Source organism: Neolamprologus multifasciatus, chromosome 22, assembly GCF_963576455.1.
Source record: "Neolamprologus multifasciatus chromosome 22, fNeoMul1.2, whole genome shotgun sequence".
Lineage (NCBI taxonomy): Eukaryota > Metazoa > Chordata > Actinopteri > Cichliformes > Cichlidae > Neolamprologus > Neolamprologus multifasciatus.
This window is the reverse complement of record NC_140459.1, coordinates 1,109,116-1,121,042: the sequence shown is the minus strand read 5'-3', so window position 1 is coordinate 1,121,042 and position 11,927 is coordinate 1,109,116. Positions and strand designations below refer to the sequence as shown.

General features: G+C 49.0%; 1 protein-coding gene across 2 annotated transcripts; it reads right to left on the bottom strand.

Moving 5' to 3' along the window:
• Nucleotides 1–1,100: 1,100 nt before the first annotated feature.
• On the bottom strand, nt 1,101–11,855 carry atf6b (activating transcription factor 6 beta). Of its 2 annotated transcripts, none has more exons than XM_085148569.1 (17): nt 11,737–11,855; nt 9,977–10,056; nt 8,147–8,228; nt 7,989–8,048; nt 7,828–7,907; nt 7,514–7,721; nt 5,937–6,101; nt 5,439–5,608; nt 5,112–5,291; nt 3,668–3,750; nt 3,378–3,581; nt 3,144–3,251; nt 2,905–3,001; nt 2,743–2,813; nt 2,450–2,549; nt 2,249–2,333; nt 1,101–2,005 (listed from the first exon to the last, which is right to left on the bottom strand). In XM_085148569.1, the coding sequence occupies exons 1-17, from the start codon at nt 11,807–11,809 to the stop codon at nt 1,719–1,721; spliced, it is 2,133 nt and encodes a 710-aa protein (XP_085004695.1). In that variant the 5' UTR covers nt 11,810–11,855; the 3' UTR covers nt 1,101–1,718. The 2 variants fall into 2 exon arrangements, with proteins under 2 accessions (XP_085004695.1, XP_085004696.1); XM_085148570.1 differs by having other exon boundaries at nt 2,743–2,810.
• Between the last annotated feature and the right edge of the window lie 72 nt (nt 11,856–11,927).

The window sequence follows — 11,927 nt, the reverse complement described above, 5'->3', positions numbered from 1 at the left end:
TTCAGTGCGTTTTCAGAAACCAGGAAGTGAAACATGAGCCGACTGTGTGTGAAAGAACCAACGAGCAGCTGACAAACCTCGTTTTTCTGCTCCATCAGTGTTTTAAAACTCAAACCACCATTAAAAGGAAAAGTTTACCTTCATATCCTCCACGTTCCTCTCTGCACACATGAAGAGTAACATCAGTATGAAAGGAAAACACCAGGAAGTGAAACAACATTAACACATGTTCGCTGTAAGAAAGGCTGCAGACACTTCATTTCCCACAATGCTGAGCAAACGTGACCCTGATGGGTGAAACTTCGCTTTAAACTTTTTAAACATAACTGAAAATTTTGTACATCAAAAACAAATCACACCGTCGGCTCAGCGGGGCGGAGCTATTCTGTACATTTGGGGGTTGCCCCGCCCTCCGTGCTCGTGGTAAACAAGCATATGTGCACTAATGGACAATCGTGCTATGATCCAGGAGCTCAAATGGAAAATTTCAGCAGTTTTTTTCTCCTTGTGGCTCTGGATGATGTCACAAAGAAAGCATCCCTAATATGGTCATCTCAGCCACAGAAGCCCCACCCAAAATTCAAAAGAAAGGTTAAAGGGGAGTGGCCAAAGCAGCTTTTTTTCCCCCACACAGAGGATAAACTGGCCCCGAATCAGATAAAGAAGGATTATTATGAACTGTGGATCATGCAAAGCTGCTCTGTTAGTCTAAACTAATAAAAAAAGGACAGGAAGTGAGCAGAATTTTTCACAATAAAACAAATTGTATGAAGTTTTCTACACGTTAATTCTGTACAATAATAAAGATCAAAAATCTGCATATATATATATCCATAAATATTTTAGATCAGATAAATCCCGAGTTCAGACTACCGGCACAGAGTCCGACAAATACAAAATATTTTTGTTTGTTTTTTTACTTTTTGTTGTGAAAAACAAAAATTAGAAAAAGTAAAAAGGTGACAAAATATCTACACTCATATTTACAACTATTAAATAACCAACACAAGCATAAAAAACAAACATCGATAAAGACGACGGCAGAAACGATTTCACTGCTGTACCACAGAGAAGTACCAAACGAGCGGCTTTTGTTTCACTCAGTGGAATCTCATTGGTTCGGCTTTTTGCTGGCGATATTTTAGATGCCACACCTCGCTCCGTACGGACGCCGTCACATCTTTGTGGGACGCGCTGCAGCTCCTCTAGGCTTCTGTATCTCATAATTACGACTCACTAAAACGTGAAAAACACGTTGGCGCCAGCTAAAGTTTATTTCTGACGTTTACTCGACGAGCATTAGAACAGACTTCCTGTTTGCACGTGAAAGAAGAAGCTCAGCTCGTCCTCTGTCTGAATTATGAGGTACAGAAGGCGGAGCTTAGTGTGTGCGACACCGAGGTTTCCGGTGTCCCTCGGTGACAGAGGTGTGGCTGTGGGCGCTTCATGGAGCAGCTTCTCCACGCTGCGTTCTCGCTGTTAAACATTAAAACGCAGCATGCACGCCGCTCTGCCGTGGTCGTTCTTACAAACATGGCGTTCGTGGGACGTCCTCACGTTCAATTTGTTTTCTTGGATTTTCACCTTTTGGGAAACGGCAGGAAGCTCGACTCGTGTGCGGAGAGGAGCTTCCTGTTTGCTGGAGGAGGAACCGTTACCTGGTGCAGGGACAGTGAGGTTACACTTCAAGTCTTTCTCCGACCTTTAACCTCCGACCTTCAGACTCCTTCTGATTGGCTGATTAAGTATTCAGCTGTCCGTCGGCGGGCGGGTAAAGGCTGCCTCTGAGACGAAGAGGAGGGGTGGTGCTGGTGGCGTCCTCGGAGCGAGGTGTGGTTGCCGTGGTGATGGTTGGAGCTGCTGTGGGAGGAGGGGGGAGGCGGGGGCGGGTCTCGGAGCGAGGGGGGGACGGCGGACGACTTGATGGGGACGATCCGAGTGTCCATGACCTCGCAGTCGACCTGCATCATCATCTCGTAGCCCTGAGAGGAGTTATAGAGGCTCTCTGAGGAAGAGGAGGGAGATGGAGGAAGAGCGGCTGGTTAATGATAATAACCACCACCATCATCATCATCATCATCATCATCATCATCAGGACAGCTCTATCAATAAGGAGAAGAACAGCAGCTGAGCCAATGACAGCCTTTTATCTTCACCGTGAGGGCACGGCGCTCGCTGGGCCGCCGTGACCGAGTCAGCTGTGCACGGCGGCGCTCGCCGAGTGTCGCGCTACAGCGTGCACACTCACCGTTCACAGACATGGCCGGCATCACCAGGGACATCTTGGGCCGGCTCGTTTTGTTGTGGCTGATGGCCGGAAGCAGGAGGTGATCCTGCAGGAAGACGTTTAACACGCTGTGAGAGCTGCTACTGTGTGCGTGTGTGTGCGTGTGTGTGCGTGCGTGCGTGTGCGTGCGTGCGTGTGTGCGTGTGCGTGTGCGTGTCATACCCGTCTGAACGAGACTACGTAGAACGTGTCCTCTCTGCGGTCGATGGCGTCCAGGAAGTCGCTGTAGGTGACCTCAGGACCAGGAAGCACCTGCAGCTGACTGCAGCACAGGAAGAGAATCATCAGGCTGGACAGGAAGTGACATTAATGTAAAAATGTTTCTCAGCTAAAATGATCTCACTGAGTTTCAGCAGCACAGAAACATTCAGCCATTTAAGTCATGTATGTCACTTCCTGTCTGACTTGCTGCACCATCAGCAGGTCTGCGCTCGGCAATGAAGAGCGCGTCGTACCTTTCTATGGAGCGGTGAGTCTGGATCGGCAGATATCTGGAGAAGTTGGTTTTCCTCTGCTGAGCTTTCTGCTGCAGGACGAGACAAACCACAGATCCCAGTGAGCTGAAGACCAACTACTGTTCTCCAGTAAAGGAGTAAAACTCTGGGACGACTCCTCACCTGGGCGACTTTGGCCTTCTTGGCCATCTTCGGCTTTCCGGACTTCTTGCGATCGATCTGGTGTCGATGGACCCATCCTCTCAGCTCGTCCGCCAGCCTGCACAGTTCAGAAGAAGCAAAGAAACAGAAGCAGGAAGGTTTAAATACAGCTGCAGCTCCTCGCATCAGTGCGAGTCGCAGCACGAGTCGCAGCGCGAGTCAAAGTGTGAGCGTGGAGATCCTAAGACAGTCAGACTCACCTGAGAGACTCGGAGCGGTTGAACTGCCGGCAGTCCGAGGAGGTGAAGTAACGGTCGATGTCCTGCAGAACCAGGTCCTTCACATCACTGAACACATCGCTCAGGTTTCTGCACACACACACACACACACACACACACACACACACGTTTGTTTCAAAGTGTGGAGAAATTCGCAGCACAAACACTCAAAGCTGACAGTCGCAGTGATGTCACAAAACGCCGACATCCTCTCACCTGAACTGATACGACTCCGCGGCGTATTTCTCCTCCGCTCTCTTCCATCGCTCGTCTCCTCCGTCCTCCTCCGCCTCCGTCTTGTCCTCCACCTTGTTGGTAGACGGCGCCGCCTGCTGGTGCTGTTCGATCTCCAGCAGCCGCCGTCCCGTAAACGACACCACGTCTTCGTGCAGACCCGTCGCCAGCTTCCTGTCTGTGATGCTGCGATGCAGAACAGAACGTGCTGATCAAAAGCGGCGCCGACATCTGCGGCGACAAATATTTGCACGACGAGTCGCAAACGATACCTGACGGGTCCGAAGCTGAAGGTCATGAAGAGGAGGACGACCATGACGCACACGGCTCTCTTGTTACTCGCCGATTCGGCGCCCTGAAATGACACGAACACGATGAGAGAATGACCTTGAACGCTGACGCAGCAGGTCCACCTGACTCTGTTCTTAATCGTCTGACTCAGTTTGTCTCAGTTACTTCCTGTTGGTGGTTTTGGCTCCCTCAGCAGATCATTCAGTTACGCAGAGACGTCACTGCGTCTTCTTCACTCAGCAGCAGGTTAAGTGACATTACGCTGAACGCCACGCTTGGCGCTCTGATGCTGCTGTCACGCATCAGATCTTATCACAAGGCTGAGGAAAGGCGTGAAGCTCAAGAGCTGAAGGGAAAACATGAACAACCAGAACGTCCAGCAGGACTCCACCAACCGGTGTGTCCGCTGCTCCCGGCGTTCACAGTTTAACCCTTTAAGACCGACCATAGAACCAAGTCCACCAGAGCTTATATTATATGTTTACATGCTGTGGAGCCATTTTTGGGAGCATTTCAAGTTGCTATACATCAATACAACCATTATAGCCTAAATTTTAATAATATGTCTGCATTAAGTGCATAGTAATTACATAAATTTCAAAAAAGTGCAATAAACTACAAAAAAATTGAAAATCGTTTTTGTTTTTTTAACATATATTTCTAGTTAGAGAAATTTAAGAGGCTTATCCCTCAAAACTGTAAATACAAAAAAGTTGCACAAAATAGTTTCCCACCACAGGAAATTTATTTTGAGTGTCTTCATAGTTTTATTTTTGAAATACACCAATTTTTATACACTGCAGGAAAAACAAAAATAAATATTATAATGCAAATTTGCAAAAAAGCAGCATATGCATCAAAATAAACTATTTCCAGCAGTGCAATATGAGTCCTAAGCATCCCAGAAACCACACAGAAAGTCATAAAGTCAAAGATAACTTTTAAAAACACCAGTATAGGCTCATGAGGCCCTGATGGTAAAAAACTACATTTCCACGAAAATGACGTCACTTCCGGTTTCGGGCAGGTCATGGCGGACATGCGATAGTTCGCGCTGATGGACTAGGAAGTGTTACAAACAGCTGATCGGATCAGCAAAGCGTGTTTCTGGAATATTATGTTTTTGTTGCTGCAAGTGCTTTTTATGCAGTTTTTGCAAAGTTATATGTGGAAGGAAACTGTGACCGAGGACAAGCTGATGGCATAAGATGTAAGTACAACTCCTCCGGTTTCATATGCAGAAACAATTATTGTGCTAGCTCACGCGGTTGCAGAGCTACAGGGATTTAAAAATAGTTACACAAAACAGAGCGTGCTGCTCTGACCGGCTTTAAAGGGTTAAAGCAGGCTGAAAAGTTCCTCCATCAGCTGCAACTCTTCATAAAAACTTTCACTCGTGTGTTGTGATGTTTCGTGGAGTCTCACCTCCTTCCCTGCCAGTCTCTCCCTCAGTGCCTGGTTCTCCTTGCGCAGCCGTTCGTTCTCCTGCTGGGCCTCCCTCAGCTGAGCCTCCAGGTTCTGCAGGTACTCCTTCTTCTTCTTCCTCGACTGGCAGGCCGACTCGCGATTCTTTATCATCCTCTGCTGCCGCTTCAGCACTTTCATCTGAGGAGGAGGAGGAGGTCAGCGAGGGGAAACAGGAAGGAGGACAGGAAGAGGAGGAGGAGCCGTGTGAACGTTGTGTGATGTAATCGGTTCACAGGCTCAGAGAGGAATTCGGGGTACTGGCTGTAACGTCAGTGCTGTACTCACATCGATGTCGTTCGAGCTGTTGCCGGGCAAAGTCGTGGTCGCCGGGACGATGGGTTTGCTGGTGGGCGGGGCCGTGGGGCTGGAGCAGTGCTGGGGGATGCTGGGAGAGACGGGCTCCATTTTGACGATGGCCGGCGTGGAGCCGAGGCAGACGGACGGAGAGATGACGACTGGAGGAGGAAGAGGAGAAGATGAAGACGAATCAGAGCATCCTCAGCACACGAGAACTGAACACACGACTGGTTATTGATCATGTTAAAGGTCGGACTCTCCAGCATCCTCCGTCATCACTCATTCCCGACTACGTTATTAAATCAGCTGCACAAAGTGAAACGCCACGAAAGCAAAGGCAGAAATTAATTAACAACATATTAACTTATAATAATAATAATAAATTAAATTATTTAGATATAAAACATAAAAGTAGATATGTATAAAAGAAACTGTGATGGGAAATAAACATTAGGATTAGTAAAGGGAGAAACAGGATGCTGTTACCAGGTCTGCTCTGGTCCATGGAGGGGAGGCCCTGCAGTATGAGCGCCTTGGCCGGCGTGGCGGTCTGGGGGACGGGGAGGGTGGCGACGCACACGGGTCGGGGCTGGATGGGGGGTTTGGTGCTCAGGATGGTGTTGGCCTTTAACGTGGCCGAGCTCGGCAAGACTGAAGGAGACAAAGAGGCGGCGTCAGAGGTTAAAACGGCGCCCTGTAACAGAGGCCGCAGCGGCGCTCACAGGTCAGACTGGAACCTTGTGGCTCTTTGGTTAAACGCCAGCGTGAGTGAAACCTGACGCCAAGGCTCAGCATGCAAACAGGACGGAGCGCGCACGCTGCAGCTAATCCAAAGTACACAAACAGGTTTGTTAGCATGCGGCGTTTGCATGCTCGCACAGAACAACCAGTGTGGAGGCTGCAGAGCTACAGAGCTGCAGAGCTGCAGGGCTGCAGAGCTACAGAGCTACAGAGCTGCAGAGCTGCAGGGCTGCAGGGCTGCATGGCTGCAGAGCTGCAGGGCTGCAGAGCTGCAGAGCTGCAGGGCTGCAGGGCTGCAGGGCTGCAGGGCTGCAGAGCTGCAGAGCTGCATGGCTGCAGAGCTGCAGAGCTGCAGGGCTGCAGGCGTGCCATCGATAACAGAGCAGGAAATGCTCCAAACTTTTAATGACAAACTTGATTTCAGAAGAGAAACACAGCAGTTTGAGTTCAATCGCTCAGAAACTTCTGGAAACATATTTCACTCAGTGATGACCTCTCGCTGTCATGGTTACCGGACGTGTCTGACCCTGAGCAGGATTTAAACTCCTCCACGTCCTGCTGACAGAGCGCATACACGCATACAGAGGGAAGCTAACGTGACACCAGCGTGTGTTTTCATACAGCCATCGTTTCCAGGATTTATAATCCAAACCCTCTGATGTTCATTAAAGACACTTTAAGGTGAGCGGCGAGCCTCAGAGCGAGTCGCTGTGGTGATGATCCTGGTGATGATGATACACTCGCCTTTTCTCTGCCTTCTAACCAGGATCAGGTTGCAGCAGTTGAGACGTTCATGTCTGTTGGGACTGACCTATTATGTTCAGGCTCCACCTCCACAGTCGCCCAGTAAACTGAGAGCGTTCCCTTCAGGCAGAGCCCGAACATGAAAGCTCGACCGACCCGCCGACGCTCCGTTTCCCAACAGCTCAGATAAAAGCTGCTTTCAGCTGCTGCCTTATTCACACAGGCTCTCTGAGCAGACTTACACCTGCAAACAGCAGAGAGCCACTGAGGCAGAACTCAGACACCTGAACCATCTCTGTGCCAAAAGGCTGAAGTCTGACCTCAGCATCACACCAGGCGCCTCCGAGACGTTCTTCTTGTTCTGGTCTGATTCTTGGACAGAGTTACATCTGATTACACGAAGCTGGAGAAGCAGGCCTGATGTTTCTGATGCTTCCTGACGTGCAGAATGACTCCCAGCCAGGGAAGCTGCTCATTAAGCTAACACTGGTCCTCTGTAGCAACACCTGGAAAACTTGCGCTCGTGCACCAATCACCAAACCACACCCAGCTTTCCCATTGGCTGCTTTCAGTCGTACCTGTAGCCTGCGTCTGTAACCCGCCGATGACCGCCGGGATCGGCGTCGTCAGCGGCGCCTGGAGCTGCGTCTGTGTCACCGCGGCAATCTGGGTCTGTGTTGGGGGCGCTGTTGTTGCTACGGTAACCTCCATGGACCCTAGGGGAGGCGACAGCACGTCTCCGTACATGTAGGGAGGAGTCGGAGGATTTTCGCCTTTAACGGTGATCTGAGCAGGAGAGAGAAACGACCTTTTTAACCGCCATCACAAACCCGTCTGTGATCATTAGCGTTCTATAATATACCCACTGACCCCCCCGTGAACTGAAACACACCTGTGGGTCAGGTGGAGAGGCCGAGCACTCGGACTCGAGCGAGGACGGGGGCGAGGGAGGCTCCGCTTTCACCTGAAACACTGCACACGACAAACAGTGAAACCACAGGAAACGTGCAAACGACCCAAAAGCCGATGAAGAGAAACCCGACGGGGACTTACACATCTCCACCGGCAGCGGCTGCGTTATTGTCATTTCGTTTTTAATCGCCGGAGCGTCAGCTTCAAAGAAAACACACACAGGAAACAGCTCATTTACATCAAACTCACACTAAACTGTGGTGGTTTAAGGTCGCCACGGTCCGCTGACCGCCATGTACCTGTGAGAAGGTTGTCGTCAAGGTGTCGCCAGGGCGACGTAGGGTTGTCAGGATCGAGGGTGAGCACGAGGTCATTGTCGAACTGGCAGAACGAGAAAGAGAGAGAGAGAGAGAGAGAGAGAGAGAGACACAGAGAGAGAGAGAGCGACAGAGAGAGCAAAGAAAGTAAACAATCAGACCCAGCAACTGTGTGTGTGTGTGTGCGCCTGTTTAGATATCTTTGTGGGGACCCGTCTTCACGAGTTTGCACATTTGAGACTTAAAATGTGGTTTTAGTGTCAGGGTCACAGTTGGGTTAGGCGTTCATATTTAATGGTTAGCAGACAGGGAACGCCTATATCAATTAGATGTCCTCACTAAGATACCAAAACGAGAATGTGTGTGTGTCTCATTATCACACCGCTGTCACCAAAGCAGCAAAGTGGGCGGAGCTGTGATCTGCAGCTAAAACAACTCAGACAAAAACTAACAACGTAAATCTGCTGAAGCATGAAGCATCAGGAGCTGTGATGTGCAAACTGCTGGATTCAGGTCAAAGGTCACAGGAAGCAGGTGATAAACATGAAACAAACATTCCTCCTCATTGAGGGCCAAAGCAGCGCGCCAAATATTTCCATCGTTATTTTAAGGTGGGACGTTTGCAGAAACTGTTTGTGCTTCAGTAAACTTGTCGGTCACGTCCTGCAGATCACAGATAACAAAACACCAGGAAACATCCTGCTGAACCTGCAGCTTCAACCAGGAAGCAGCTCCGCAACACACGCCGCGTCACCGCTGATCGTTAAAGTCATAACATTTATTAATCACCATCTGCAGCACTTTAAGCTCACAGCTAAACTAGCAAACACTGCATTCACAGCAGCTTGCTAACCAAAACAGTCATGTGTCAGTTTGTTTCAGAGACTTTTAATCTGAAGAACCAAAATCCAGAAAAACAAACTTTTACTTTGAAAGTTTTGTTTTTTTTCTATTTGAAAAAACAAACAAATAAAGATTCTGGTGTTAAAAAAAGCTTCTTCTGCTTTTCTTTGTCTTCCTGACTGTGCAGCTACGATGGGTGATGTAGATAAGTCGTCTCAGCTGTTTCCCACTCACTCATCTGAAGCCACAGAGGGGAAATATTCCTTATATGGACGTCTCGGCCACAGAAACCACGCCCCTGCTCTTCAAACCTGTTTGTGGGGCAAACTGTTCATTTCAGACAGATTATGAACTGAGCAGCTGCAGTGAGGTCCAGTGGAAGTATAAGAAGGCTTATTTTAAACCGTCACTCATGCAAAGCTGCTGTAGTTGAGCAAAATCAATTTATCTGTTAAAACTCAAATGATCCCGACTTCAGAAATTATTTGTTCGTTTATTCTTGTACATGTTGATCTGCTGCTATCCAGGATGTGTTTGTGGGTCATGTGATAGTGGAGTGACGAATCAGGGAAGCAGTGCAGTGACTCGAAAGACCCAATCAGGCAGCGATCGCTGGGCTCAGCGTCGTCATTTTCATAAATATCAGACAGTCAAATAATGAGCTCACAGCTCTGCGAGGCTACGCAAATGTGCCCAGCGAGTCAGAGCAGCCCAGGTCAGGCACAGCCCGCACAGCCCTGCAGGCTCACGGCCGTCTGCACTGCTCAATATCAGCCAGCTGGTTTTAATGTTGTGGCCGAACACTTTGGTTTTACATCCTTTGACAGTGCTGATGATCTAGGATTAGCTGTAAGTGTAGCAGCAGAGCTACACGCTGGATTTCATCACCGTGTGAAAGTGCTGGTCGCAGGGTGTCGGGTTCAATGTGAGGCGTGCGCAGAAAGCGTGAGCTTTGTGTGTTGAACGTACCGATGCGTCGTATTTCAAGCCTCGGCCGAAGTCCCCGTCCTCGCCCTCCTCCATGCTCTCACACTGGAACAGGCAGGCATCTGCAGGAGACACGAGTCCACACACGTGAGAGAAAACAAAACCAGCTTCAAACACGCACGCACACCGCGATGGTGTCAACTCTGCTTCTCCCATCATGCTTTCCTCACACCTCCCACATGCTGTCAGAGCAGCACTCTAAAAATCTGCGTGTGACCTTTACTTTTTATGAATCCTCCAGATCTCTGCATTTGTGACAGAAGGACAGCAGCAGGTTTAAAGATGGAGGTGAGACCTGCTGTGATGGTTTGGAGACGGGAGGCGGAGCTGAAGTGTGAGCAGATGGACAGGACTAGAAATGAGTCCATCAGCTCAGCCGGAGATGGCGTAAAGTATTCGAGTATCCCATGTAAGATGCTCAGAACTCGAGCTCAGAGACGCTACGATCACAGATTTTTTTGTGATTAAAAAAGATTAAATGTCCTGATGGCTGTTACCAACGAGGAAGCTGCAGAGTGCCCCCTTGTGGACAAACTATAACCATTAACACACAGCATGGCTGAATGGTGTTTCTCATGTCTCATCTTATTGTTTTGTCGTGTTTCAGCCGTTATAGATGCTGATAAATACACACTGATCTGTGGATAATAATAGCAGAGTTTCTCTTACCAACAAAATAAAAAAACTTTACTTTTTACACACAGAAGTTTATATTTGATGACTCCGCCTTCTGTGCTGCTGTGTGCATACAGCATGCATGCACTTTGGTCAGAAATAGCTGTGTTTTACACGTTATTGTCCTTTATAAGCGTCTCTTGTTCTCAGGTGTATTCAGCTTCCTGCTGCTGCTCTGACCCACTTCTCTCAGGGGGATCATTTAAATTTCATCTAATCTCACCTGAGATTAGATGAAACTGTATTTACTGCAGGAGGCCAGCGGCAGGGCGCGATAAATTCTTCGGTCTAACAGCTACAATAAAACGGGTTGTAAACCTACTTCACTGTTTAACAGGCAGGTCAATCCTGGAAACGTGTTTTTTTACTTAAAAATGTTAACATAACAGAGAGAGCTACATCTACAGCACGGCTGTTCTGACTGGATGTCCATGACATGTTGTTGTTCTAACAAAGGGAACTCAGGACAGCACATCCTGCACCTGCATCCACCTGCCTACACCACCTTTCTCGGGGTTATTGTGAAGCTGGAGATAAGAGGAGGCTGATTAGGTTTTTTAACGAGTTTCCTGCAGATATCGCGATAACAGCGTGCGCTGATCACGACAGCCGTGACAGCCCTCTTCCTCCCCCTGACCGCGGCTCGAGCTTTGCCCTGAAACATGTCAACAGTACGCGGTTTAATGCGGGGTTTTTAGCGGAAAATGGGGGAACAACACGCAGAGGGCGAAGTGCTCGGTTAAATTAAAGTGAGCTCACGTTTCCAGCCAACGTGTTGAACACACACCGGCGCGTCCGGGTGAGCAGGCTGAAGGAGGAAGCGCGTGCACAGTACAGCCCCGCAGTCGCGTGCGCTCTAACACGACCCAAAAATCATCATATACGAATATATTTGACCAGTTTGGTCGTGAACACAGATGTCACGGTGGGAACAATGAGCGCTGAAGACGCTCCGACGACCCCGTTCGCGTCGCCTCGCCTACTCGATGCATCCACACCCCCGCTATCAAGTCAGCCTCCTCTGAATGCTTCAGCTTCAACCTTAATGCTTCAAAATGCTGTCTCACCCCAGTCTTCGCTCGTCAGCAGGTTATCCGCGAAGAAGCGGCTGTCCAAATCCGACAACAGATCCGTACTCATCGTGTTTGAAGAGCAGGAGGCTCGATAGCAGCTAGCTAAACAAACAGACAGATTACCGCCTCCAGCGTCCGCATCAAGATAGCTGGGCGGTGTGATGTAAAGATATCATTTATAATTC